Source organism: Labeo rohita, chromosome 22, assembly GCF_022985175.1.
Source record: "Labeo rohita strain BAU-BD-2019 chromosome 22, IGBB_LRoh.1.0, whole genome shotgun sequence".
Lineage (NCBI taxonomy): Eukaryota > Metazoa > Chordata > Actinopteri > Cypriniformes > Cyprinidae > Labeo > Labeo rohita.
The window spans coordinates 8,187,825-8,215,533 of NC_066890.1; the positions used below are offsets into that span (position 1 = coordinate 8,187,825).

At 34.4% G+C, this 27,709-nt stretch overlaps 1 protein-coding gene across 1 annotated transcript; it reads left to right on the plus strand.

Moving 5' to 3' along the window:
• dstyk (dual serine/threonine and tyrosine protein kinase) lies at positions 1–26,999 on the plus strand. The gene is made up of 13 exons (XM_051094433.1): positions 1–713; positions 9,042–9,445; positions 16,868–17,338; positions 19,261–19,456; positions 21,685–22,007; positions 22,074–22,250; positions 23,030–23,159; positions 23,251–23,407; positions 23,594–23,726; positions 23,803–23,916; positions 25,596–25,710; positions 26,329–26,463; positions 26,544–26,999. The coding sequence occupies exons 1-13, from the start codon at positions 527–529 to the stop codon at positions 26,726–26,728; spliced, it is 2,727 nt and encodes a 908-aa protein (XP_050950390.1). The 5' UTR covers positions 1–526; the 3' UTR covers positions 26,729–26,999.
• The last annotated feature ends 710 nt before the right edge of the window (positions 27,000–27,709 follow it).

The following is a 27,709-nucleotide window of genomic DNA, read 5'->3' on the forward strand; positions in this document are numbered from 1 at the left end:
TGACGCCCCGCCCACCGAGCGTCCCTCTCGCCAAATGGACGGGTAGCGGCGGCGGCTGGCAGCGCAAAACTCCCGTATTTGGGTTGAAAAGTGAAACATTCCCGACGCGAAGCGACGCAAACACCGGGATTATCGATGATCGGTGCTCACCCGCGGGGGAAAAAGCTGCCGAACAGCCGCCGAGCTCCACCAGCGACCCGGTTCGGCCTCAGGTCCGCGCGAGTGTGTGTGTGTTGCCGATCAGAACCGCATCCGTCGAGTCTCCGGAGCGCCCGTATCGGTCCGGTTAACGGGAGGAGGCTGTCGCGTGTGTGACTGACTGACTGACTGAATGTGTGTGTGAGTGAAAGTGTGAGTGTGTGTTGATGCACTGACACACACACCCGCACGCACGCTCACACACACCGCTGGTTGTTGTTGTTGTTGTGTCGGTTCTGCGGTGATCCGGGCCTCTGCAGAATCAGCGGGTGTTCGGATGGATGTGTGAGGCGGACACACGAGCACTGGGTCTCGCTCCGGGATCAGGATGGAGAACCCGCAGAAAAACAGCCCGCTGGTCAGAGATCTGACCCGAGCCTTCAGTCACTACAACAAACACAACCTCTTCTTGAAGAAGAACCACAAGGAGACCCTCGCCTTCTTCAGGGAGTTCCGACAGAACCACAGCAACACCTGCAGCAGCAGCAGCAGCACATCTGGAGGTCTGGACACAGGTGAGTCCGGTTCTGATGCTGACACCGTCACATGTGTGTACTACACACCGCCAGTGTGTGTTTGTGTGTTCAGAGACCGATAATGTTAAAAGAAATATGACTAAAGCACTAAGACTTAAATACGTGTTCAATTTTAATATGAAGAAATGCTATAAGTTTTTAAACTGAAAATAACATTTTTAAACGGTGATTAATGCAGAAATAATATAGAGAGCAACCGATATTGTTAAAAAAAAAATTTTAAAAAAGAAATATGACAAAAGTACTAAAACTTAAACATAAAATATTACAGCTAAATTAAAATATGAATAATTGCTATAAGTTTTTAAAACTAAAAATAACATTTTTAAACTATAAAAATAATATAGAGAGCTACCGATATTATTTTTTTTAAAGAAATATGACGAAAGTACTAAAACTTAAGTTCAAAAATATTAAAAAAATACAAGCTAAATTAAAATATGAATAATTGCTGTAAGTTTTTAAAACTAAAGATAACATTTTTTAAACTATGATTAATCCAGAAATAATCTGGACGGCAACCGATATTGTTAAAATGTTAAAATATGACAAGTGCAGTAAAACTTAAATCTAAAAATACATGCAAATGTAAAACATGAACAAATGTTATAATATGAATTTTATTAAGTACATTTTAACAACTATACTTAGTGCTAAAATAATATTAAAAATAATAAAATTCATGTAAATAACATGAAAAGTGAAAATAAGTGATAAGTGACGGCTATTATAATTATGAAAGTATAAAAATAATTAAAATTTAAAAAAATGTCATGTTTTGTATATTCACTTAAATTTTGAGATATCGTGTTAAATATTACCGATATTTAATATTACTTACCTAAATGGGCATATTTTTATATTTTAAGCTACACATTTTTAAGTGGTAAAATATAAATATATATATATGCATTTAAAAAATGTCATACTTTATAGTATTTATTATTTTGAAGTTTTTTTGTGCTTCTGTTATACTTCTTTTAAAATTGTAATTAAATATTTATATTAAGTCTTGAAATTTCTGTTCTATACATTTTTTTTTTAATTCAAAATTTTCATTTATTTATTTACGCATTTCCAAAAAATTATATTTCATTATATATTCAATTAAATGTTGTTATTTTATGAAAAATTACCAATATATATTACCTCAATAAATGTGCATATTTTTGCTCTTTAATAAATAAGCTACACTTTTCTAAGTTGTAAAAAAATATATATAATTATTTAAGTACTGTTTACATTTACTGTTTTTTTTTAGTACTTTTGTAATACCGTAATTAAATATTTATATTAAGTTTTGAAATTTTCTACTTTTTTATTTATGCATTTGAAAATTTGTTATTTTGTTATATATTCAACCTAATTTATAGTATTAATTGTTTGTATAAGTACTAATTTTAAAATGGTCCTTAAATATTTATATTAAGTCTTGAAATATTCTGTTTAAAAAAAAATGTAGCTTACAAATGTATTTTTATTTCAGATGTAGTTTTGGTACATTTAGTACTCCACCTTCACAATTTTATTATACAAATTTATTTTAAAGTTGATTTTTTTTTTTTTTTTTTTTTTTTTTTTTTTTTTTTTTTAGTTTTTAGGTTTTTAGTCTTTAGTTTAAGTTTAAGTTTTTTAATTCCAAGTTTTATTTCAGCTTTATTTCAAATACAAAAACAGTTTTTAAAAATTGTAGCTGTTCATAATAACAACATTGGAAGAAATGGCTGATATTTATAACGTTTTTAATAGAAGATGATTTATTAAGTGATTTAAATACTGTGGTTGGGTTTTATTCTTTAAATACACAACAAATAGAGTCAGTCATCAGTGGATCTGATATCAGATGAGTAATAAGCAGCGTATGAAAGTGTGAATATCGGTTCGAGATATCGGTTATCGGTTGAGCAGCGCTTGTTAGTTATCAGTGACTGTGATTCCTGATGACTGTGTGTTGTGTTTCTCCTGCAGCAGGTTTAGTGTTAACAGCAGAAAATGTCTCAAACAGGATTTAGTGCAGAAATAAGCAGCTTATCGGCCGTGAACAGAGTCACATTCAACTCAACCAAGAACTAAACACTCCACACTGATTTAATGAGGACGCACACACACACACACATACTCGTGTATCACCACCAAATCAAGACAAAAATCAGAAATTATATTTGACATTCAAAAACCAAGCCTAGTTTATGACTTTGTTGTGCTGTGATATTATTTTAATGGCATTTGACCACATTTTCCTCTAAATTCTCACTGGTGTGATGTGGATGAATCTGTGTCATGAGAAACATGAGCAGTGTTGTCAGTGCTGTAGATACTTGGTGTGTGTGTGTGTGTGTGTGTGCGTGTAGGTGCGGTGTCGTCCTCTTTCCTGTAACAGAGGAGTTTTGAACGTTGTGACACAAGTTTCCTCTTGTTTCTCAGTGAAATCGTTGCGAGTGCTTTGATCAGACTGAATGTCAGACTCGTCGACGTCTCGCGCCGCTCTCACGACATCGCGCCGTGACCTCTGACCCCTCTCTCCCCGTGACCCCCGCCCTTTCCCCGGACCCCTCGCTCGTGTTTGCGCGCATCTGCGGTGATTTACGTCGATGCGCGTCCCGTTCCTCAGGCCTGTCGCGGCTCGTCTGCTGCTCGGGCTGGTTCTGGCCAATCGGGGCGCGGCGTCTCTGGCCACGCCCTCGCGAGCCGCATGTAAACGCACGTCCCGCGGGAGCTGCGCTTCAGACGCTCACCGTCACAATCTGCACTGTAATCTGCTGTTTGATGCACAGCATTACTGCGGCGTGTGCTGCTTCTGTCTGTTCACTTCTCTTGTGAATCTGGCTGATGTTAGCTGAAATCTTCACAGCTCAGGAATGTTATCAGAAGGAATGATTGGAATCTATATAGAAAGATATATTTTTTGCACAATGCTGTTACTAATCTTGAATGCCACAAAGTATTCCTTTGTATATATATTATTAGATTTATTTTTGTGCAATTCCATAACTAACTAATTAGTTGCAAATTGTTTTGACAAAGACACAAAAAATTGCCAGTAAATTTCCAGAAACATTCCTGAGTTTTCGGAAAATTTTCTATGCTTTTGGAAAGTTTCTGAAACTTTTTCAGAGCTTTTGCAACTCTAATTGTGAATTATCAACTTCAGTCGTGTGTGTGTGATCTGTATTTAATTATTTATTTTTGCACAATTTCACTGCTTATTATTTAACTGACAAATAGCAACTTTAAATGTTAGAAAACATAGAAGTTTATTTAGTTTTGTGCAATTTCACTTCTTATTGTTTAACTGCAAATTAATTACTTCACATGCTATAAAAAATATATAATATGTATAATTTTGTTGCTAATTATTTACTGCAAATTAGCAACTTTAAATGCTAAAAAACCTTCAAATGTTTTATTTTTTGTGCAATTTAATTGCCAATTGTTTAATTAGGAATTTCATTGATTATTACTTGACTACAAATTGGCGACTTTAAATGCTACAAAACATCCATATATGTAATTGTTTTTTTTCCCCACAATTTTATTGCTAATTATTTAACTGCAGTTTTATTATATGTATATATTATTTTTTTGTGCAAATTCATTGGTGGTTATTTAACTGCAAATTAACGTTTTTAAATGCTAAAAACATTCAAATAAAATCGTATTAATTTTGCGCTGTTTCATTGTTAATTGTTTAACTACAAATTAGCGACTTCAAATGCTAGAAAACATTCAAACATATAATTTTATTTATTTATTTGCGCAGTTTCTTTACTAGTTGTTTAATGGCAAAATGACAACTTTAAATGCTAAAAAATATTAAAATTATAATTTATTTGTGCAGGTTTAATCCTAATTGTTTAACAGAAAATTAGCAACTGGATGCTAGAAAACATTCAAACATATAATTTTATTTATTTTGCTCAATTTTCTTGCTAATTGTTTAACTGCAAATTATTAACTTTAAATGCCACAAAACATACATATATGTATAATATTTTTTTATTGTACAGTTCTGTGGCTAATGATTTAACTGCAAATTAGTGACTTTAAATGTTACAAAACATTCATATTTATATTTTTGCACAGGTTCATTACTAATTATTTAACTTCATGTGTATATTATTTTTTTGTGTGCAAATTCATTGGTAATTATTTAACTGCCAATTAGCGACTCTAATATATAATTACATACTCTAATATATCATTTTATTTTTTTTCAAAATTTCGTTGTTAATTGTTTAACTACAAATTAGTGACTTTAAATGCTAGAAAACATTCAAACACATAATTTTGTTTATTTTTGTGCAGTTTCGTTGCTAGTTGTTTAACTGCAAATGAACAACTTTAAATGCTAGAAAACATTAAATTATATAAATTTATTAGTTTTTTGTGCAAGTTTGTTGCTAATTGTTTACCTGCAAATTATTAACTTTAGATGCTAGAAAACATACCTTTAAAGTATACAGTTTTACTAATTTTTGCGCAGTTTTGTTGCTAATTTGATTGCAAATTAGTGACTTCAAATTCTTTTATTTATGTGCGGTTTCGTTGTTAATTGTTCGACTTTAAATTAGTGACTTTAAATGCTATAAAACATTCATACATGTAATTTTATTTATATTTTGCGCTATTTCATTGATAATTACTTAACTACAAATTAGTGAATTTGAATGCTAGAAAACATTAAAACATATAATTTTATTTATTTTCGTGCAGTTTCATTGCTAATTGTTTGACTGCAAATTAGGCGGCTTCAAATGCTAAAAACATTCAAATAAAATGTTATTTATTTTGTGCTATTTCGTTGCAAATTGTTTAACTGCAAATTAATGACTATATGCTATAAAACATTCAAATATATATATTTTTTTACTTTTTTTGTGCAATTTCGTTGCTAATTGTTTAACTGCTAATTACTGACTTTAAATACTAGAAAACATTCAAATGTATAATTTTATTTATTTTTGTTGCTAATTGTTCAAATTAGTGACTTTAAATGCTACAAAACATTCATACATGTCATTTTATTTGTTTTGTTTTTTTGCGCAATTTTGTTGCTAATTGTTTAACAGCACATTATCAATTAAATGCTAGAAAACATTTTAGTATACAATTTTATTTATTTCGTGCAATTTTGTTGCTAATCGTTCAACTGCGAATTGGCAACTTTAAATGCTACAATATATAGAAAATGTATTTCTTTTTTTGTGCAATTCTGTTGCTAATTATTTAACTGCAAATGACTGGCTTTAAATTCTAGAAAACATTCTTTATACAGAATTTTGGACATTTTTAACAGAATTCCGTTTTTAATGGTTTAACTGCAGATTAGGTGAAAACATTCATATCTGTCATTTTATTTTTGTTGATGAAGCATTCATATATGTTTGTGTGTAAATTGTTTTTTTTGTGTGGAATTTTGAACCGTTTAATTGCAAATGAGCACCTTTGCATGCTGAAACAGATTTTTTAAAATTTATTCTGACAGCTGTAGCTGAAGTGAAGTGTGTCTGTTAATGTTTGAGCTGGTAATTCCCAGCGCTGAGGCAGTAGTTGGTGATTTGTGTGTTAGCGTGTTAGCGTGCGGCACAGATTACGCTGTGAGCGCGGCCGTGTGTTGTATAAGGCAGTGACTCAGCAGCGCTGGGATTATGAGCACTTCCTAATAATAACCCCAATGACTGGCGGCTCTGTGAGCGGCTCAGAGACGGTCATGAGATGCAGCCTCAGGACACACGGCCGCCGCCGCTGCTGCAGCGCTTGTTTTTCTCTCCTGACATTACAAACAGCCCTGATTTCTCCAGCACAACACAACACAACACACTCCCTAACGTCTCACCTCCACTCATGGATTCGGTGTTCATCACAGATCTGCTGCTGTGTCACTTCAGTCACTGAGATGCTCTTATAGCTTGTGTTCATATTTAGATTGTCTTACAGCTTTCATCTGAATTTTTCAGTTTTATTTTAGTAGCTTTGTTGTGTTTTGTCATGTCTATTACTTTTAGTTTTTTGTCTATGTGGACTTTATTTTTATTTCACTTTCAGTTAAACTAGAGAAAAATACAAATGTTATGTTATATTAAGAAATAATAAGAAATAATAATAAGAAGAAGAAGAAGAAATATAAAAAAATAAATGTTATATTTCTTAATTTTTATGTCAGTTTTATCTAAGTTTTTTTTATTATTATTATTTGATTTAATTTCAGTTCACATTTATCTTATTTCAATTAATGTTTTTTTTTTTTTTTTTTTGAGGAGGAGTTCAGTTTTGGTGAAGTATAATGACCCTGATGTGCAGATAATAACTTAACAAAAAGAAAAACTGAAAACACATCTTGATTATTTAAAAAATATATATTTTTTAATTTTAATTATTTTTATTTTTTTTAACTTTTACAGTGGCTGTTTGGTTGAAATGCAGTGACACTTTTCACAGAAAATGCGAAAATATTCAGAATTATAGTAACTTAGAAAATATTAAAATATAAATAAATGAAGTATAAAACATGTTCAAATGTTTTAATAAAAATATAAATGTTAAGTTTTTTGGGACCAAACTGGTGGATGTTCTGTTTTATTGGAAAATCTAATAAATAAAATACACAAAAAAAATTAATATTTTATTTTGGTAAAAATATTTATGTAGGTAAATATTGCTGTTAAATACAAGTACATATGATTTGAAAACTTGTCATGATTAAAAATGTTTTATTAAAAACATTTTTATAAATTGTATTTTTTTTGGGACCAGACTGGTGGATGTTCTGTTTGATTGGGAAAATCTACTAAAGAAAATAAAAAAGCCAATTTTCAGCCAGAAAAAAATACACAAACATTCAGAATTACAGTACATTAGCTCAATAAAATATTAAAACAACAACACATTAATTATAAAATTTTAAAGAGAAATGTTATATCAGTTTATATGAATATAAATGTTCAAATCTGATTCTTTTTTATTTATTTAACGAAAAACTGTGTGAAAACTTACCTTGGTTATTTAAAAATACATTTTACTGTGCTTTTCTTCTTTCTTTCATGATTTTTAATCTTTTACAACGGCTGTTTGGTTGAAATGCAGTGAAAAATGGACTCTTTTGAGCAAATTTTCAGAGAAAATACAAAAATATTCAGAATTACAGTAAATTACATTAAAAATGTTAAAATACAAAAATGTACAAAAACAAAGTACAAAACATGTAAAAAAATATTTTAATAGGAATATTAATTTTTATAAATTGTAAGTTTTTTTGGGATCAAACTGGTGAATGTTTTATTGGAAAGTCTGCTTAATAAAAAAAAAAAGTAAATATTTTGTTTTGGTAAAAATATATATAGGTAAATATTGCTGTTAAACATAAGCACATGTAAATGTATAATGTTTAAATGTAATTCTTCCTTTCATCCATACGATTAAAGCACTGTAAAAACGTCATGATCTAAAATGTTTTAGTAAAAATATAGATTTTTATACATTTTTGGGACCAAACTGGTGGATGTTCTGTTTAATTGGACAATCTACTAAATCAAATTTTAAAAAGCCAATTCTCAGCCAATTTTAAGCTAAAGAAAATATTTAAATATTCAGAATTACAGTAAATCAGCTCAATAAAATATTAAAGCAAAATAAATAAATTCTAAACATTTAAGATATAAAAATGTTTAAGTAAAAATATTTTTATACATTTTTTTTTTTTTTGGACCAAACTGGTGGATGTTCTGTTCTGTTTTTTTTTTTTTTTTAATTCTACTAAATAAAATACAAAAAAAGCTAATTTTCATCCAGAGAAAATACATAAATATTCAGAGATTACAGTAAATCAGCTCCATAAAATATGAAAACAAAAATAAAATAATTAAAAGTAAAATGTTTTAATAAAAAAAATAACCTGGTAAATATTGCAGTTAAATGCTATATAAGTTTATATGAATATAAATTTCATTAATTTAATGCAAAACAGTCTGAAAACGTGCCCTGATTATTTAAAAATACATTTTACTGTGTTTTACTTCTTTCTTTAATGATTTTTAATCTATTAACATGGCTGTTTGGTTAAAATTGACACTTTTTAGACCGTTTTCAGAGGAAGTACACAAATATTTAGATTTAAATTGAATATTGTTAAAAAGCTGAACAAAATTCTCTGTTTTTTGATGTATAGTTTGTGTTTTTACATTACTTGTTTTAACCTTAGTAATGTTGTTTTGTACAGTGTTGCAGTATTGTGATTTCTGTTGTGTTTTGAGGCCAATCCGAGCTAAAAGTTGCCAGTATTTATGGTTTGTGTCTCTTTGTTTGTCTCAGATCAGCTCAGCTGCATCTCGCTGCTGCGTCACGAGGAGGACTATCTGCAGAATGTGTTCGGCAGCGCCCCCTACATCCTCATCCTGGGCCAAGACTGTTCGTCCCGCTACCAGCTCCTCAACTGCCTGCTGGGAGAGAGGCTCCTCCCCCTGGGCTCGGAGGTGGGCGGGGCCTGCGGGCCGGAGGGCGGGGCCTGCAGGAGGAGGAAGTTGTGTTTCACGCACGGCCGTCAGACGCGCTTGAGCCTGGCGTTGCCGGGACAGTACGAGCTGGTGCATCAGCTGGCGGCCCACTGCGGACGCTGGGACACGGTGCCGCGCGAGGACCTGGAGATCCAGGAGTGCGAGGATCCCGCGCAGCGATTGGCCGAGCTGGAGATCACGCTCCATCACCCGCTGCTGCAGGTCAGGGGCGGCGGGGCTCGTGAGGGTTTTCTCAAACTCGCCAAATACGATTTGGTTTTTTGCAGGAACATCAATCAGTTTCTCTTCTCTCGTCTCTCCTTTCCTGGTGTTTATGTAACCCTGCTCTGTGGGTCTGGTGCACTTCACATGACCACCAGGGAAAAAAAAAACACTAGTTTCTGCCTTGGTGATGTGTGTGTCTCCATGGCGATGGGAATACTGTGTCCCGGGAGCCTCCTATAAATACTTGATGTGTTCAGTCATTGCTGAATTCCTTTCTTTCATTAGTTTGTTTTGTTTTTGTGACTAAAAAGAGTCTGAATTAGACTCAGTGTTTGGACAAGTTTAGATCTCTTAGATCAGACTCTGTTGCAGATCACATTCTGACTAGTCTAACAAATGCTGTCCGAGTCTGATCTGATCTGATCGGACAATTTAAATCAAGATGACACTCAAAGTCAAATAAGTCAAAATCAGTCACCTCAGTTGTGGATCAGATTAGATCAGATTCGGAACAGTACAAAGCACTCTAAGTCTGATATCAAAATCAAATCAGATTTAATGTAAATCGGGCTTCAGTTTGTCTAAACACTCAGGTTTAGTTTAGTGTCAAGTCAGACTTAGATCAGTGTGAGATCAGACTCTGATTCGATACAAATTAGTTTCCGATCTATCTTGAATCAGATTCAACCTCAGATGGGACTCAAATCATAGTGAAACTGCATCATACTTACTAAGGTCTAGGATTAGTCACAAATCAGACTCTGTTTTGGATCAGTTCAAAATCAGACTCAGATTACTCTAAAAATAGTTTGGTATCAGACATTGATCAAACTCAGATTTTACAGATTGGTCTTGAATCAGACTCAGTCTCAGATGGGTCTGAAATCAAAGTCAAATCAGTTTTGCGTCAGACTCACAGTCTTCGATCAGTCTCAAATCTGACTCCGTTTTGGATCAGTTGCTAATCAGACTCCACTTTGATTAAAAAACAGATCAGTCTGATATTAAACTCTGATCAGTTTCAGATCAGTGTCAGATCAGATCGGACAATTTGAATCAAGATGAGACTCAAAGTCAAATAAGTCAGGACAAGATCTTGAATCAGTCACAAATCAGTCGTGGATCACTTCATCAGATTAGATCAGATTCTGAACAGTGTAAAGCACTGTCAGTCTGCTATCAAAATCAAATTGGTCAAATCAGATTCACATCAGATTCAATGTAAATCGGGCTTCAGTTTGTCTAAACACTCAGGTAAGTTTGTGAAGTCAGACTCAGATCAGTGTGAGATCAGACTCTGATTCGATACAGATTAGTTTCCGATCTATCTTGAATCAGATTCAACCTCAGATGGGACTCAAATCATAGTGAAACTGCATCATACTTACTAAGGTCTAGGATTAGTCACAAATCAGACTCTGTTTTGGATCAGTTCAAAATCAGACTCAGATTACTCTAAAAATACTCAGATCAGTTTTTTGTCAAGGTCTGATCAGTTTGATATCAGACCCTGATCAAACACAGGTTTTTCAGATCGGTCTTGAATCAGACTCAGACTCAGACTGAATCAGATGGGACTCAAAAAGTCAAATCAGAGTCAAATCAGTTTTGCGTTAGACTCAAAGTCTTGCATCGGTCGCAAATCGGACTCCACTTTGACTAAAAACAGATCAGTCTGCTATTAAACTGATCAGTTTCAGATCAGTGTCAGATCAGATTCTCATCTGATTCTCATCTGATTCTTATCGACCAAATGGTTTTGAAATCTGTTTTGATTCAGACTCAGCCATGGATGGTGCTCAAATCAGTTTTGCATCAGACTCATTAAGGTCTTGCACTGGTTGCAAATCAGACTTGGATCAGTTTCAAATCAGACTCAGAGCTGGTATCAAACTCTGATCAGTTTTAGTTTAGATCACATTGGGATTAAATTTGTCTTGAGTCAGACTTGGCCTTGGATAGAATTTAAGTCAGTGTCAAATCAGTTTCGCATCAGACTCATTAATTTCTTGGATTGGCTGCAAATCAGACAGTTTTAGATCCATTCCTGATCAGATTCCATTAAGTCTAAAACACCCAGTGTGGTTTTGAACTCTGCTCGGTTTCAGATCAATGTCAAATTATTGATCAAATTCAGATTAGACTCTGATTCTGCTCAGATTGTTTTAGATCTGTATTGAATCAGACTCTGACACAGGTCAGACTTCAAAGTCAAAGTCTCTGATCATATTCAATCTAAGATCAGTTGCAGATCAGGCTCCAGCTAGTCTAAAACACTCCTCACTCTGATCAGTTTCTGATCAATCGAATCAGACTCAGATCAGTGTGAGATCAGGCTCAGATGGGACTCAAATCATATTGACTCATTAAGGTCTTGGGTCAGTTCCAAATCAGACTCTGAGTACTCTAAAAATACTTAGTTCAGTTTGCTATCAGACTATTAAACTCAGGTTAGTTTCAGATCAGTCTTGAATCAGACTCAACTTCAGATGGGATTCAAATCGGAGGCAAAGTTTTACGTCAGACTCAATGAAGTCTTGGATTAGTCACTAATCAGACTCAGTTTTGGATCAGTTGCTATTCAGACTCCACTTAGTCTAAAAACAGATCATTATTAAACTCATCAGTTAAATGTCAAATCAGACTGATCGGTGTGAGGACCAGATTCTCAACTGATTCTGATTTCAGATTTCAGACTCAGTTTCAGATCAGTTGCAAATCAGACTTCAGTCTAAAAAAAACTCAGATGATTCTGATATCAAACTTTTTTGGTTTTAGTACAGATCAAGTTGGGATTGACTTTGTCTTGAATCAGACTTGGCCTTGGATAGAACTCAAATCAGTCAAATCGGTTTCCCATTAGTCTCGGACCAGTTGCATATCAGACTCCAGTTAGTCTAAAAACACTCTATCAAACTTTGATCAGTTTCAGATCATTATTCGGTCAAATTCAAAAAGGATCCAGATCAGTATGGTATCAAATTCTAATCAGTTTTAGTTCAGATCAAATTAGGATTGAATTTGCTTTAGACTTTGCTTTAGAGCTCAAATCAGAGTCAAATCACATAAGACTCATTAAGGTCTTGGATTAGCTGCAAATCAGATAATTTTAGATCTGTTACAAATCAGATTTCAGTTAGTCTAAAACATTTAGATCAGTCTGGTATCAAACTCTGACTGGTTTCAGATCAAATTCACATTAGACTTTGATTCTGCTCAGATTGTTTTAGAAATGTACTGATTCAGACTTTGACACAAAAATACAAGATCAGACTCCAACTAGTCTAAAAGTCTGGTATCACAGTTCTGATTAGTTCAGTGTGAAATCAGATTCAAATTAGTTTCAGATCTGTTTTGGATGCGACTCAAATCAGAGTCAAACAAGTTTTGCATCAGATTCATTAAGGTCCTGGATTGGCTGAAAACAAGACTCATCATTTCCGTCAAAATCAGATCAACCTCAATCAGACTTTGTCTTGGACCAGTTGCTAATCAGACTCCAGCTGGTCTAAAACACTCAGATTATTCTGCAATCAAACTCTGATCAGTTTCAGATCAGTCACATCAGACTCAGATTGGTTTTTAGATTTGTCTTGATTCGGATTCATCCGCAGATGGGAACAAATCAGTTTCACATCAGACTCATTAAGGTCTTGTGTTGGCTGCAAATCAGACTCCAATCACTTCAGTCAAAGTATGATCAGCCATAAATCAGACTCCAGTTGGCCTAAACTGGATCATTGTCATTTCAAATTCAGATCAGACTCTGATCAGGCTCAAATTGTTTTCAGATCTGTCTTGAATAAAACTTTGCCTTTGCAACTAAAATCAGAATCAAACCAGTATTGCATCAGACTCATGAAGGTCCTGGATTGGCAGAAAATCAGACTCAGATCACTTCAGTCAAAATCAGATAAGCCTCAGTTTTAGACCAGTTCAGATTTGAGTTAGTCTAAAAACATTCAGATCAGATTCAGATTAGTTTCAGATGCGTCTTGAATCAGTCTCTGATGCAAGTCACACTTCAGGATCACATTCAGTCTAAGATCAGATCCAAATCAGACTCTAACTAGCGGAAAGTCTCAGAAAAGTCATCAGTTTCAGATCAGTCAAATCAGACTCAGATCAATATGAGATCAGACTCAAACTGATTTCAGATCTGTCTCGAATCAAACTTTGACTTGGGTGCAACTCAAATCAGAATCAAACCAGTATCGCATCAGACTCATTAACGTCCTGGATTGGCTGAAAATCAGACTCAGATCACTTCAGTCAAAATCAGATCAGCCTCAAACCAGACTCAGTTTTGGACCAGTTCAGACTTGAGTTAGTCTATCAGACTTGGATCAGTTTCAGATCAGCGTCAGATCAAATTCAGAGCAGACTGTGATCAGATTCAGATTAGTTTCAGATCCGTCTTGAATCAGTCTCTGATGCAGGTCACACTGTCTCGAATCAAACTTTGCCTTGGTTGTTATTTAGACTAGAGTTTTTTGACATCATACTCATTAAAGTCCAGGATTGACTGAAAATCAGACTCAGTCAAAGTCAGATCAGCCTCAAATCAGACTCCGTTTTGGACCTGAGTTAATCTAAAAACACTGAGATCAGCCTGCTGTCAAACTCTGATCAGTTTCTGATCTGATTAAGGTCTTGAATCGGACTCCGATGTCGGTCAGACGGGTCTCAGATCAGACTGTCACAGTCTCGTTCTCTGTTTTTTCAGCATGATGGTGTGTTGTGGTTTAAAGTGTGCCGTTGTGTTTGTTGGCTGATGTTTGCCGTCGCACACAGCTGCTAGAGTCACGTCTGCTCTCAAATGAACCCCGGCTGTTTTCGGCCCGTGCGCACACGTTAGCGCAGAGACGTTAATTAGGTCGGGTCCCGGAGCGTACGCTGACGGCGGCCGGTGAAATTCCAGCTAAAGCTCACACACATGTTGGCATGTTTGATGTGTTTGAATCGGATCTTTGTTGGTCTCAGGTCTGATGGGCTCCGGCGGCCGTGTTTGTTCCAGAGAGACTCTGTGGCTCTGTGGCTCTTGTGTCAGAGACGGCGCTGACTGACTCCATTGTGCTCGTGTGCTAGCGCTCTTTATTCTCGCTCTGACGCGCACGATGCGGATTAATCATACGGTCGAACTTTGACCCGCCGGCTCTAATGATTCTTGAACGGATTCCCAGAGGAACTCGCTGCTTTATCAGGAGAAACGCTCCTCACCTACACCAACGCTTGTGTAGGTGAGGAGCGTTTCTCCTGATAAAGCAGCGAGTGATAAAGCATTCACACTGTGTAATCAGGCTTCCCACGCTCAGACCTGAGACAAAATAAGTCATAAATATCTGTGTTTAATACACTGCTTGCTACCATGTCACTGTATATTAATACACCTCTATAAAAATAAGAAGTAAAAATAATAAACTTTTAAAATATCTTTATCCAGTAATGTAGAAATATTGTAAATATATTAACTGGTTTAAAAACTAAATAAGAACATGTTAAGTACTTTTTTGCCATTTTAATGCAGTTTTGTTTAGCCATTTTTACAATGCTTTTTGTTTTAATTCTACTTTTGTCATAATTGAGTGTGTGTGTATATGTATATATATATATATATATATATATATATATATATAGTCTTTTTTTTTTTTTTGTCTTTTGTCATGACATATACATTTTTTGGGCAGTTTTATACTAATTTAAGTTGACAAATTACATCTTAATTTACAAAAATGGCCATGTTTTATTGACCAAATATTACAATGTTATTGACCAAATAAATAATAAAATTTATTTGACTAAATATTAAACTTTTATTGACCAAATCAATATTACAGTTAAATTGACCAGATATTAAAATGTTATAATTTAATTGATAAAATATTACCATTTTATTGACTAAATAAATAGTACACTTTTATTGACCAAATATTAAAATGTTATTGACCAAATAAAAAATAAAATAAATAAAATTTAATTGACTAAACATTAAAATTGTATATACTGAATACATATTAAAAGTGAATTGACCAAATATTAAAATTTTAGACCAAATAAATATAAAAATGTAATTGGCCAGATATTAAATTTTTATTAAAAAATCAAATAAATAATACAATTTTATTGACTAAATATGAAACTTTTTTGAACAAATAAATATTACAATTTTATGGACTAAATATTAAAATTTAATTGACCAAATATTACAAACAAATTCCCCAGATTTAATTGACCAGATAAAATTTTAAAAAATTATAATTTAATTGATTAAACATTACAATTTAATTGAACAAATATTAAAATGTTGTTGACCAAATAAAAAATGTAATTTAATTTAATCAAATTTAATTGACTAAATATTAAAATTGTATTTACTGAATATATAATAAAGTTTAATTGACCAAATAAATAATAAAATTAATTGACTAAATATTATAATTTTATAGACCAAATTAATTTTTAAATTTAATTTTAAAATTTAATTGACCAGATATTAAAATGTTATTGATCAAATAAATAATGCAATTATACATGATACAATAATACAGTATTACAATTTTATTGACCAAATATTAAAATTTGATTGACTAAATATTAAACTTTTTTGAACCAATACATATTAGAATTTAATTGGCCAAATATTAAAATTTTATAGACCAAATAAATATTACAGTTTAATTGACCAGATATTAAAATTTTATTGATCAAAGAAATGATAAAATTTAATTGACTAAATATTAAAATTGTATTGACTAAATATTATATATAAACTTTTTTAAACAAATAAATATTAGAACAGTTTTATTGACTCTTTAATTGACCAAATATTGAAACATAAATGACCATTCCGTTGACAAATGATTCAAATTTACTTTTTTGTTACAAAAAAGGCTGAAAAATGTTTTTGAAAATAATTCTGAAATAAAAATGTAATTGTTATAAATCAGTGTTTAATTTAAATTTCTTATGTCATAATTAAACCAAAAAGGTATTCATTATTAGTAAATTGTGCTTATATTTTAGCTGACAAGTATGAGTTTAATATTGTAATTAAATGTTTAATCAGTGATTTTTAATTTAAATAAAATTAAAAAATTAAAATTAAATAAAATTAATTTAAATATTTTTTATTTGGCAAATATTACATTTTAATTGCTGAGAAAATTGACCTAATTTAATTGATAAAATTTACTTCATTATTTAACTGACCAAATATTCAAATTCAAATATTGAACAGTTGTATATTAAAATATTTTAGTATATGTATAATTCATGTTATAATTCATGTGTTCATGTTCATAATCATTAATTTGAGTAAATGTTACTTTAATTGTATTTGACAGGTATTAAATAGAGCATGTTTTGTCCCAGTGTTTCTGTAGTTGAATATAATAACGTGTATTTTGTGATGTTGTTCAGGAGGTGAAGATCATGGTGGTCCCGTGTTGCGGCGTTCAGCCGGTGGAGGAGGCTCTGGAGGACTGCAAGCGCGCCATCCTTCCCATCATCCTCTACGCCGTCAGTAAAGACGCTCTGAGCGACGAGCAGGTGAGCGACCTGCAGAAGGTGCGCGAGGCGCTGCCGTTCCCCGTCTGCTTCGTCCGGATCCCCGGCGGCCCCTCGGACCCCGCGTCTCCCGAGCCGTCCCGCGGCGCCCTCTACAGGCATCTGCAGTCTCTGGAGCTCGTCGGCGCGGCGGCGGGAAACTGCGCCTGCGGGGCTCCGGCGCAAACGCCCGGGAGGATGCAGAGCGTTGTGGCTGAGAGTCTGGAGCGTCTGCAGCGCGTCCTCGTGCCCTTCGCTCGACAGCTGCTGCAGAGTCAACAGGTGGAGGCGGCAACGCTGCTCAACGCCGTACACTGCCGCTGGCTCGACCTCTTCATCAACCAGGTGACGACAACACAGCTCTTTCAACACTCATCAGATTCTTGAGCCGCGAAAATAACAGTAGAATGATTTCTGAACGGTCACGTGACACTGAAGACCGGAGGAATCATGCTGAACATTCAGCTGCGCATCACAGAAATCAACAAGTGTGTCAAGACAAACTTTAAGTTGACTCGAGAAAGCAGGACCAGAAAGTTTGAAAACGTTCATAAACTAGTCTGAAGGTTTTCAGTTTGAAGTAGTTTAAAGTTTAGTGCAGTTTGATAGACAGATAGATAACATGTTGTTAGCATGATTAGCAATTTACTATAATGTTTCTTGCATGATTAGTGTGTTGCTAGCATGTTTTTAATACGGCTAGCATGTTTCTGACATGATTAGCATGTTACTAGCATGTTGCCAACATGTTTCTAATGTGATTAACATGTTGCTAGCTAGTTTCTAGCATGATTAGCATGTTGTTAGCATGTTACTAGCATGATTCACAAGTTACTAGCAAGTTGTTAGCATGTTTTTAACATGATTAGCATGTTACTAGCATGATTAGCAAGTTACTAGCATAGTTCCATCATGATTAGCATGTTGTTAGCATGTTTTAACATGATTAGCATGTTACTAGCATGATTAGCAAGTTACTAGCATAGTTCCATCATGATTAGCATGTCGTTAGCATGTTACTAGCATGATTCACAAGTTACTAGCATGTTGTTAGCATGTTTTAACATGATTAGCATGTTACTAGCATGATTAGCAAGTTACTAGCATATTTTCATCATGATTAGCATGTTGTTAGCATGTTACTAGCATGATTCACAAGTTACTAGCATGTTGTTAGCATGTTTTAACGTGATTAGCATGTTACTAGCACGTTTCTAACATGATTAGCGAGTTGCTAACATGTTGTTATCATATTGCTAGCATGTTTTTATCATGATCAGCAATTTACTTGCATTTTGCTAGTATGCTTCTAAAATGATTTGCATGTTGTCAACGTGTTTCTGAAATGATTAGCATGTTGTTAGCTTGTTACTAGCATGAATTGCAAGTTACTAGCATGTTGTTAGGATTTTTTAACATGATTAGCAAGTTACTAGCATGTTGGTAGCATGTTACTAGTATGTTGCTGGCATGCTTCTGGTGTGAATAACATGTTGTTAGCATGTTTCTAGCACGATTAGCAAGTTACTAGCATGTTGTTACCATGTTTTTAACATGATTAGTATGTTAGTAGCATGCTATTAACATGCTTTTAGCATGATTAACATGTTGCTAGCATGTTTCTAGCATAATTAGCATGTTGATAGCTTGTTACTAGCATGACTAGCAAGTTACTAGCATGTTGCTAATATGACTCCAGCATGAATAACATGTTATTAGCGTGTTTCTATCATGATTAGCAAGTTACTTGCATGTTGCTAGCATGCTTCTAAAATGATTCCCATGTTGTCGTCATGGTTTTAGCATGGCTACCAAGTTACTAGCATGTTTCTAGCATGATTAGCATGTCGTTAGCTTGTTACTAGCATTAATAGCAAATTATTAGCACACTGCTAACATGCTTCTAGCATGATTTGTAGGTTGTTAGCATGTTACTAGCATGATTAGCAAGTTGCTAACATGTTGCTAATATGATTCTAGCATGATTAACATGTTAACGTGTTTGTAGCATGACTAGCAAGTTACTAGCATGATTGTAACGTGATTCACATGTCATTAGCATGTTTGTAGCATGAATAGTAATTTGCTAGCAGCATTCTAACATGATTAGCAGATTATTAGCGTGCGGTTTAATAAGTTGAATTAGTGTAAATAGTGTTTCAGTGTGTTGTGTTTCTCAAGACAGATTAAATACAGCTGAGCAGATTCACAGCAGCTGACTGACATTGAAGTTCAATTTGAAGTAAATGAAGTGTTTTGCTGTGCAGGCGTTCGACATGCAGCGGGATCTTCAGATCACTCCTCGGCGTCTGGAGTACACGCGTGAGAAGGAGGGCGAGCTCTTCAGTTCTCTGATGGCCATCGCCAACCGCAAGCAGGAGGAGATGAAGGAGATGATCGTGGAGACGCTGAGCAGCATGAAGGAGCAGCTGCTGGAGGACGCCGCTAACCTGCAGTTCACAGGTGTTCTGTCCTTATTTATTTAGTTTTCTCATTACAAAAACAAAATTACATTTAAAGTTTTACATCATTTAGTTAAATTCCTTTTTTTAATTTTGCCTTTTTTGTAGTTTTTTTTATTAAATCAATAATTTAGCTTTTTTGTCTTCATTCAGTTTAGCTTTTTGTTTAGTTTTCATTCTCTTGTTTGTTTTACTTCAGGTTTAGTTTATTTCTGTTTTGTTTAATTTCTAATTTTGAGTTTAGTTTGAGTAATTTTTAATCTGTTGTTCATTTTTTTTTTTTCGTTTACATTTTCTTTCTTAAACTTATATTATTTCTATGATGTTTTTGTATAAGCTTCTGTTTTTATGTCTAATTTACAGGTTCAGTTTAGTTTTAAAAGATTTTAAAAACGTTTTAATTTTGTTTTTATTTCTATTTTCATTTAATTTATTGTTTAAAAAAACAATTTAGTAGTTTTTATTCTATCATTACTTTTTTTTAGTTTTTATGTTTTCATTAGTAAAACAATTACATTCATATTTTCTCATCATTAATTTAGTTTAGTTTCTGTTTTTGTCATTTTGCCTTTTTTTACATTTTCATTCGAAAAATTTTTATTTTTTCATCATTTATTTCATTATATTTTTTGTCTTCGTTTGGATTAGTTTTTTGTTTAGTTTTAATTTTATTGTGTTAGTTTCACTTTAGGTTTAGTTTTTCATTAGAATTGTTTTTTCATAAATTAGTTTGAATTTAGTTTTTATTTCAATTTGTTTAATTTCTCATTTCAGTTTAGTTATAAATATATGTACATATAAGGAATATTTTATCCTTCATTGGTAATTTTAATTGAGTTTTTTTAATGAAAAATGACAAAAAAAAACAAACTAATTTCTGTTGTGATTGATTTAGCTTCTGTTTTATGTCCAGTTTTAGTTTAGTTTATTTTTCATTAGTGTTCATTTGCAAAATGTTGACATTTAACAAAGTTTTTAATTTTTTTTTATTTAGTTTTTGTATTTTTATGTTCATTGTATTATTTCAGTTTTTTTTTAATTCGTTTTTATTCTATCATTATTTTTTTTTTGTTTAGTTTTAGTTTTTTCAATAGTAAAACAAAATTGCATTAAAAGTTTTACATCATTAATTTAGCTTAATTTCTATTTTTTGTTTTCATTATGCCATTTTCTTTTAAGTTTTTCATTAGGAAAAAATGTTAAATGTTTTTTTTAATCTTTGATAATTTTACTTTTTTGTCCTCATTCATTTTTTTTTTGTTTTTTTATTTTATTGTTGTTAGTTTAAAAAGCATTCTCATCTCATCTTAAATTATTTTGAATTGATTTTTTATTTCTACTGTTTAATTTATCATTTCAGTTTAGTCTGGTTCATTTTTATTCCTTCCTTTTTTGCTATTTTTTTAGTTTTAAGCTTTTTCACTAAAAAAAAACATCTTAAAGTGCATTAAGTTATTGCTCATATATTATTGTTTTATTATTGTATTGTTTTATTGATTTAGCTTCTGCTTTTGTGATTAATTTGCCATTTCAATTTAGTTGATATGATTACTTGTCATTCTGTCATAGCTTTAGTTTTTTCCATTAGAAAAACAAAACAAAAAAAGCTTTGTTGTTGTTCTATTATTATTTCTAGTTTTTCTTTCTATTTTTAGTTTATTATATTTCAGTTAATTTGCCTTTTAGTGTCATTTTAGTCTTTTATGGTTGGTTAAGTTTAATTTTGCATAACACAAAAATTAAGTTTTAGCTCATTTTATCGACCATTTGTGTTTTATTTTAGTTTGTTTTGGAGAATTATTTGTTGTAGGTTTTCATTTTTTTCCCAGTTGGCACAAATGCCATGTAGATTTAATGAAAGTTTTGTTAACATTATTTCAGGTTTTAATGGGTAAAATAATAGTTGAGTTCTTTGTTTTTAAAGGGTCTTTTGTTTTGTTTGTTGTTGCTGTAGTAACTGAGGGAGGAGCTGTAAAGGCTCCACCCTCTTCTGGAAAGGGGGCGGAGCAGCAGCTCATTTGCATTTAAAGAGACGCACACAAAGATCAGTTTACAGTGTGTGTGTGTATGAGAGAGGGGAAATCCACTGGTAATTGCTCTATTTTTGTGTGTCAGAGGGAATTCATTAGTGTTAATGAGCGGCTCGTGCTGTTACTGTAGAGCAGTCAGTGTGTGTGTGTGTGACTGGTTAACATCACTCTGTGTGTGTGTGTGTGTGTGTGTGTTCAGACATCATCATTTCCTCTAACGGCGAGCCGGTGAGCTCGAAGGACATCAAGATGTGCATCAGTCAGATCCAGGATCTGATCGTGGTGCAGCTCAATCAGGCCGTGGCCAACAAACTCACCAGCTCCGTGGACTACCTGAGAGAGAGCTTCGTCGGGACGCTGGAGAGGTGTCTGGGCAGCCTGGAGAAGAGCACGCCCGAGTCCTGCACGCACAACGTCACGTCAAACCACCTCAAACAGATCCTGAACGCCGCCTATCACGTGGAGGTGACCTTCCACTCGGGCTCCTCCGTCACGCGCCTCTTCTGGGAGCAGATCAAACAGGTAGGTTACCCACAATGCCCCGTGCTAGCGCGTCTCGTGCGGCGACTGACGTGCGTCTCTCCTCAGATCATCCACCGCATCACGTGGGTCAATCCTCCGTCCATCACGGCCGAGTGGAAGCGGAAGGTCGCGCAGGACGCCATCGAGAGCCTGAGCGCCTCCAAACTGGCGCGGAGCATCTGCTCTCAGTTCAGGACCAGACTCAACAGCTCCCACGAGGCCTTCGCCGCCTCCCTCAGACAGGTCAGAACGTGTGTGTGTGTGTGTGTGTGTGAAAACATATCGCATCATTACCCTTTATAACGCATCATAGGGCTTCATATCGCATCCTTGCTCTTCATAATACATCAAAGAGATTCATAACACTTCATAGCCCTTCATATTATTATATGCTTCATAGCCCTTCTTAACCCTTCATAAACCTTTATATCCATTCATAGTTCTTACAATGCTTCATAGCCCTTCATAGCCCTTCATAGCCCTTCGTAATATTTTATAATGCTTCATAGCCCTTCATAGCTTCTCATAACCCTTCATAACACTTGATAGCCTTTCATATTAATTTATAATGCTTCATAGTTCTTCGTAACCCTGCATAGTCTTTCCTAACACTTCATAGCCCTTCATAATATTTTATAATGCTTCACAGCCCTTCCTAAACTTTAATTGCCCTTCATAGTTCTTCATGTTCCATAGCCCTTCATAAACCTTCATAGCCTTTCATAGTTTTTCATAATGCTTCATAACCTTTCATAGTTCTTATATAATGCTTCATAGCCCTTCATAATAGTTTTTTAATGGTTCATAGCTCTTCATAAACTTTTATAGCCCTTCATAAACCTTCATAGCCTTTCATAGCCCTTCATAGCTTCTCATAACACTTCATAGCCCTTCAAAGCGATTTATAAAGCTTCATAGTCCTTCATAACCCTTAATAAAGTCTTATAACACTTCATAACCCTTTATAATGCATCTTAACACTACATGATGAAGTCCTGTGATATATGTGTGTGTTCCCGCAGCTGGAGGAGGGTCACACGGGCCGTCTGGAGCGAACTGAGGACCTGTGGTTGCGGGTCAGGAAGGATCACGCCCCTCGACTCGCTCGCCTATCACTGGAGAGCCGATCGCTGCGAGACATACTGCTGCACGGTGAGACACACACACTGATCACAGCCGTCCGCTGGTGTGTGTGTGTGTGTGTGTGAGATCTCCGTCTAAGTCTGTGTGTTTTTGTCCTCAGGAAAGCCGAAAATGGGTCGTGAGCTGGGCCGTGGTCAGTACGGTGTGGTGTATCTGTGTGATAACTGGGGTGGACGTCATCCGTGTGCCCTAAAGTCAGTCGTTCCTCCTGATGACAAGCACTGGAATGACCTCGCGCTGGAGTTCCACTACACACGGTAAAATAATACATTTTCATATAATAAAAATGTATACATTTTTATTATAATTGTAATTTTATTGTTTTTATTTTTATTATTTTTAGTAATTAAAAGTAAGAACTATTCATTTTATTTAATACAAATAACAGTGGTGTTTGTTGTTTTTATTGTTGTTAATCATTAACGTTTCTCTGTGTCCATCAGGTCTCTGCCTAAACACGAGCGTTTAGTGAATCTCCACGGGTCGGTTATCGATCACTCGTACAGCGGCGGCTCCAGTATCGCGGTTCTGCTGATCATGGAGCGATTACACAGAGATCTCTACACGGGTCTGAAGGTACCGTCACGACACTGTCTGTCCATTTGTCTTTGCTTCTGTCTGTGGTTGTGACTGACGTGTCTGTCTCTCTCAGGCCGGTCTGTCTCTGAAGGAGCGTCTTCAGATCGCTCTGGACGTGGTGGAGGGGATCCGGTTTCTGCACAGTCAAGGTCTTCTGCACCGCGACATCAAGCTAAAGAACGTCCTGGTGAGAGACTGCGTGCACCATCTGAATCTCTGTGATGAGATTGGATCATAATGCTTCATAACGCATCATAGTGCTTCATAGCTCATCGTAACACTTCGTAACACATCATAGTGCTTCGTAATGGATCATAACACTTCACAACGCATTATAACGCTTCTTAACACATCATAGTGCTTCTATAACTCAACCTAACAATTCATAATGCATTATAAAGCATCGTAACATAATGCTTCATAATGCATTATAACACTTCATAATGCATCATAGTGCTTCATAACAGATCATAATACTTCAGAGTGTATGATTACACTTCATAACACATCTTACCATTTCAGAACACATCATAGTGCTTCATAATGGATCATAACATTTCGTAACGCGATAGAACACTTAACACATCGTAGTGCTTCATAACTGAACATAACGCATTATAACACTTTGTAATGCATCATAGTGCTTCATAGTGGATAAAAACACTTCATAAGGCAGAATGCTTCGTAACATCATAATCCTTCATATTGAATCATTACACTTCATAACGCATTATAACACTTTGTAACACATCTTAGTGCTTCATAACGCATCGTAACGCATCATAGTGTTTTAACACTTTGTAACGCATTGTAGTGCTTTATAATGGATCATGACACTGTAGCGCATCATAGTACTTCAGAGTGTATTGTTACACTTCATAACGCATCTTAATACTTCGTAACGCATTATAACACTTTGTAATGCATCTTAGTGCTTCATAACGGATTGTAACGCATCATAGTGCTTTAACACTTTGTAATGCATCATAGTGCTTTGTAAACAAAAAAAAAGGATAAAATAAAAATGCATATCGCTTCATAACGCATTATAACACTTTGTAATGCATCTTAGTGCTTCATAACGGATTGTAACGCATCATAGTGCTTTAACACTTTGTAATGCATTGTAGTGCTTTATAATGATCATGATACTTCGTAACGCAGAATAACACTGTAGCGCATCATAGTACTTCAGAGTAACACTTCATAATGCATTATAAAGCTTCGTAATGCATCATAGTGCTTCATAGCTCATCATAACGCTTCACAATGCATTATAACACTTTGTAACACATCTTAGTGCTTCATAACGCGTAACGCATCATAGTGCTTTAACACTTTGTAACACATTGTAGTGGTTTATAATGCATTGTGGCACCTAATTACGCACCAAAACACTGTAGCGCATCATAGTACTTCAGTGTATCGTTACACTTCATAACGCATCTTAATACTTCATAATGCATTATAACATTTTGTAATGCATCATAGTGCTTTGTAAAAAAAAAAAAAAGGATAAAATAAAAATAATGCATCATAGCGCTTCATAACACATTATAACACTTTGTAATGCATCATAGTGCTTCATAGTGAATAAAAACACTTCATAAGGCAGAATGCTTCGTAACACATCATAATCCTTCATAATGTATCATTACACTGCGTAACACATCATTACACTTTGTAATGCAATGTAATCCTTTATAACACATAATAGCGCTTCATAATGTGGTATAGCACTTCATAACCTTTCATAGCGAATTGTAATGCATCTTAATAACGCTTTATGACCTTCATAACCATTCATAACACATCATAACCCTTCATAACGCATCATAATGTGGGTTTGTGTTGTTTTGTGGACAGCTGGACAGACAGAACCGGGCAAAGATCACTGACTTGGGCTTCTGTAAACCCGAGGCCATGATGTCCGGCAGTATCGTAGGGACGCCCATCCACATGGCACCAGAACTCTTCACAGGTCACCAACCGCTCACGCTCTGTGATTCCTTAAACTGACCAAACTATTAGCTTAATTTAAATAAAATTAAAATAAGAAATGATAATATTTTAAGTGTTTATTTCTTGTGTTTTATATGTTAATAGACTTTTCTGTCATCTTACACTCATTTAAATGTTTTATTCTAACAGTCTTCAGTAGATGTTAAAATGATTATTCGTACTGTTATTCATTATGCATGTTGTGATACCTAAAGTAACTTTTTATTATTAATTAGTGTTTGGTTTTAAGTTGTATTTGTTTAGTCATAATAGTATATGATTTTAACAACAGGTGATAATAATGATTAAATGTTTAAATTTTTTAAAAATATTTAATTTTATGGTAATCTAATTAGATAAAATAGTATGCAGTTTTTTATATCAGATGATAGAGTGATTTTTAAATGATTTTAAAATATTATAATTTATTTATTTATTGGACAATAAATTATATATATTTTTTTAATTATTTTAACATTTGAAAGTATAAAAAGCAAATTTTTATGTTATGTATAATGTTTTTTTTTTTTTTTTTTTTTAAAAGTAACTCTACTAATAGTTTCTGACTGTATGCATGTTTACTTTTTTTTTTATGCAGGAAAGTACGATAACTCAGTAGACGTGTACGCGTTTGGGATTCTCTTCTGGTATCTGTGCTCCGGCTCCGTCAAACTCCCAGAAGCCTTTGAGAAGTGCTCCAGTAAAGACCAGCTGTGGACAAACGTCAAGAAAGGTAACGAACGCCAGTGGCCGGGTCGTTTTGACGCTGTGCTGTGAACTCTGGGTAAACTCTGTGTGCGTTTGCCGTTTCAGGCTCGCGGCCGGAGCGTTTGCCCACGTTTGACGAGGAGTGCTGGCAGCTGATGGAGGCCTGCTGGAACGGAGACCCTTCCCAGAGACCCCTGCTGGGCATCGTCCAGCCCAGCCTGCAAAGCATCATGGACCGCCTGTGCGACAATTCTGACCAGAAGAGCGGCAACCTGGAGGACTCGAACTGACGCAGTTTCCCTGCATGCTCCTCCGAGACGCTCTCGTTTTGTGTGTAAAGAAAAAAAAAATGGACGAACATTGCTTGTCTGCCTCCGAACAAACCTGATCATGCGTGTCATATTCGCCGCTGCTCGTCACGGATCCTCTAGAGCCCAGAGTTTTACAAGTAGTCGAGTTTGTGTTACAGATGAACTGAAGCGCTGATTTTTAGATGGTGTTTAAACTGGTTTACATTATCCTGACATGACATTTTTTAATAAAATCATTTGGACCAATTCACTGCATTGATTTACTCTGTGTGTGTTTGAGTGATTATTAATGGGTGTTCAATGTCATTTGCTAAAACCTGATGGGGGTATTAAATATTAGCATTATTAATTATCAAAACAAAACATCATCCCACAGTTTGAGGTGAGAGTTGGTACTTGACTTTCTTGTTTCAGTTAATTGTTGAAGTACTGAGTAATATTCACTTACTAAAGCAGTTATTTGCAAGTATTCCTAAGCAGGTGTAAAGTGTTCACTGTGGTTTTATTTAATATTTCAGTCAAGCTAGTCTAAGTCTTTTTCCAGTCTGTTCATTTTAAATAAGGTCGTATAATACTTTACCATTTAACATTTTCTGACAACATGTAAATAACAATGTCATTTAAGTTTGCGATGCGATTTACAATTCGAATTCAAACATGCTAGTAACATGCTAATCATGCTAACATCATGGTAATAACTTGTTAATCATGCCAGAAACATCCTAGCGACATGCTAATCATGCTAGAAACATGCTAGCAACTTTGCTAATCATGCTAGAAGCATGTTAGCCATGTTAGAAACATACTAGTAACATGCTAATCATGTGCGAAACATGCTATCAGCATGCTAATCAGGTTAATCATGCTGACAACATTCTAGTAACATGCTAATCATGTGCGAAACATGCTATCAGCATGCTAATCAGGTTAATCATGCTGACAACATTCTAGTAACTTGCA

What these genes read in the sequence shown, in the direction of transcription:
- dstyk (XM_051094433.1), top strand. Translation starts at nt 527, where the DNA reads ATGGAGAACCCGCAGAAAAACAGCCCGCTGGTCAGAGATCTGACCCGA. An exon ending in TCGCCGCCTCCCTCAGACAG is followed by an intron (nt 22,251 to 23,029) that starts GTCAGAACGTGT and finishes GTGTTCCCGCAG; the next exon opens with CTGGAGGAGGGTCACACGGG. An exon ending in GTGGACAAACGTCAAGAAAG is followed by an intron (nt 26,464 to 26,543) that starts GTAACGAACGCC and finishes TTGCCGTTTCAG; the next exon opens with GCTCGCGGCCGGAGCGTTTG.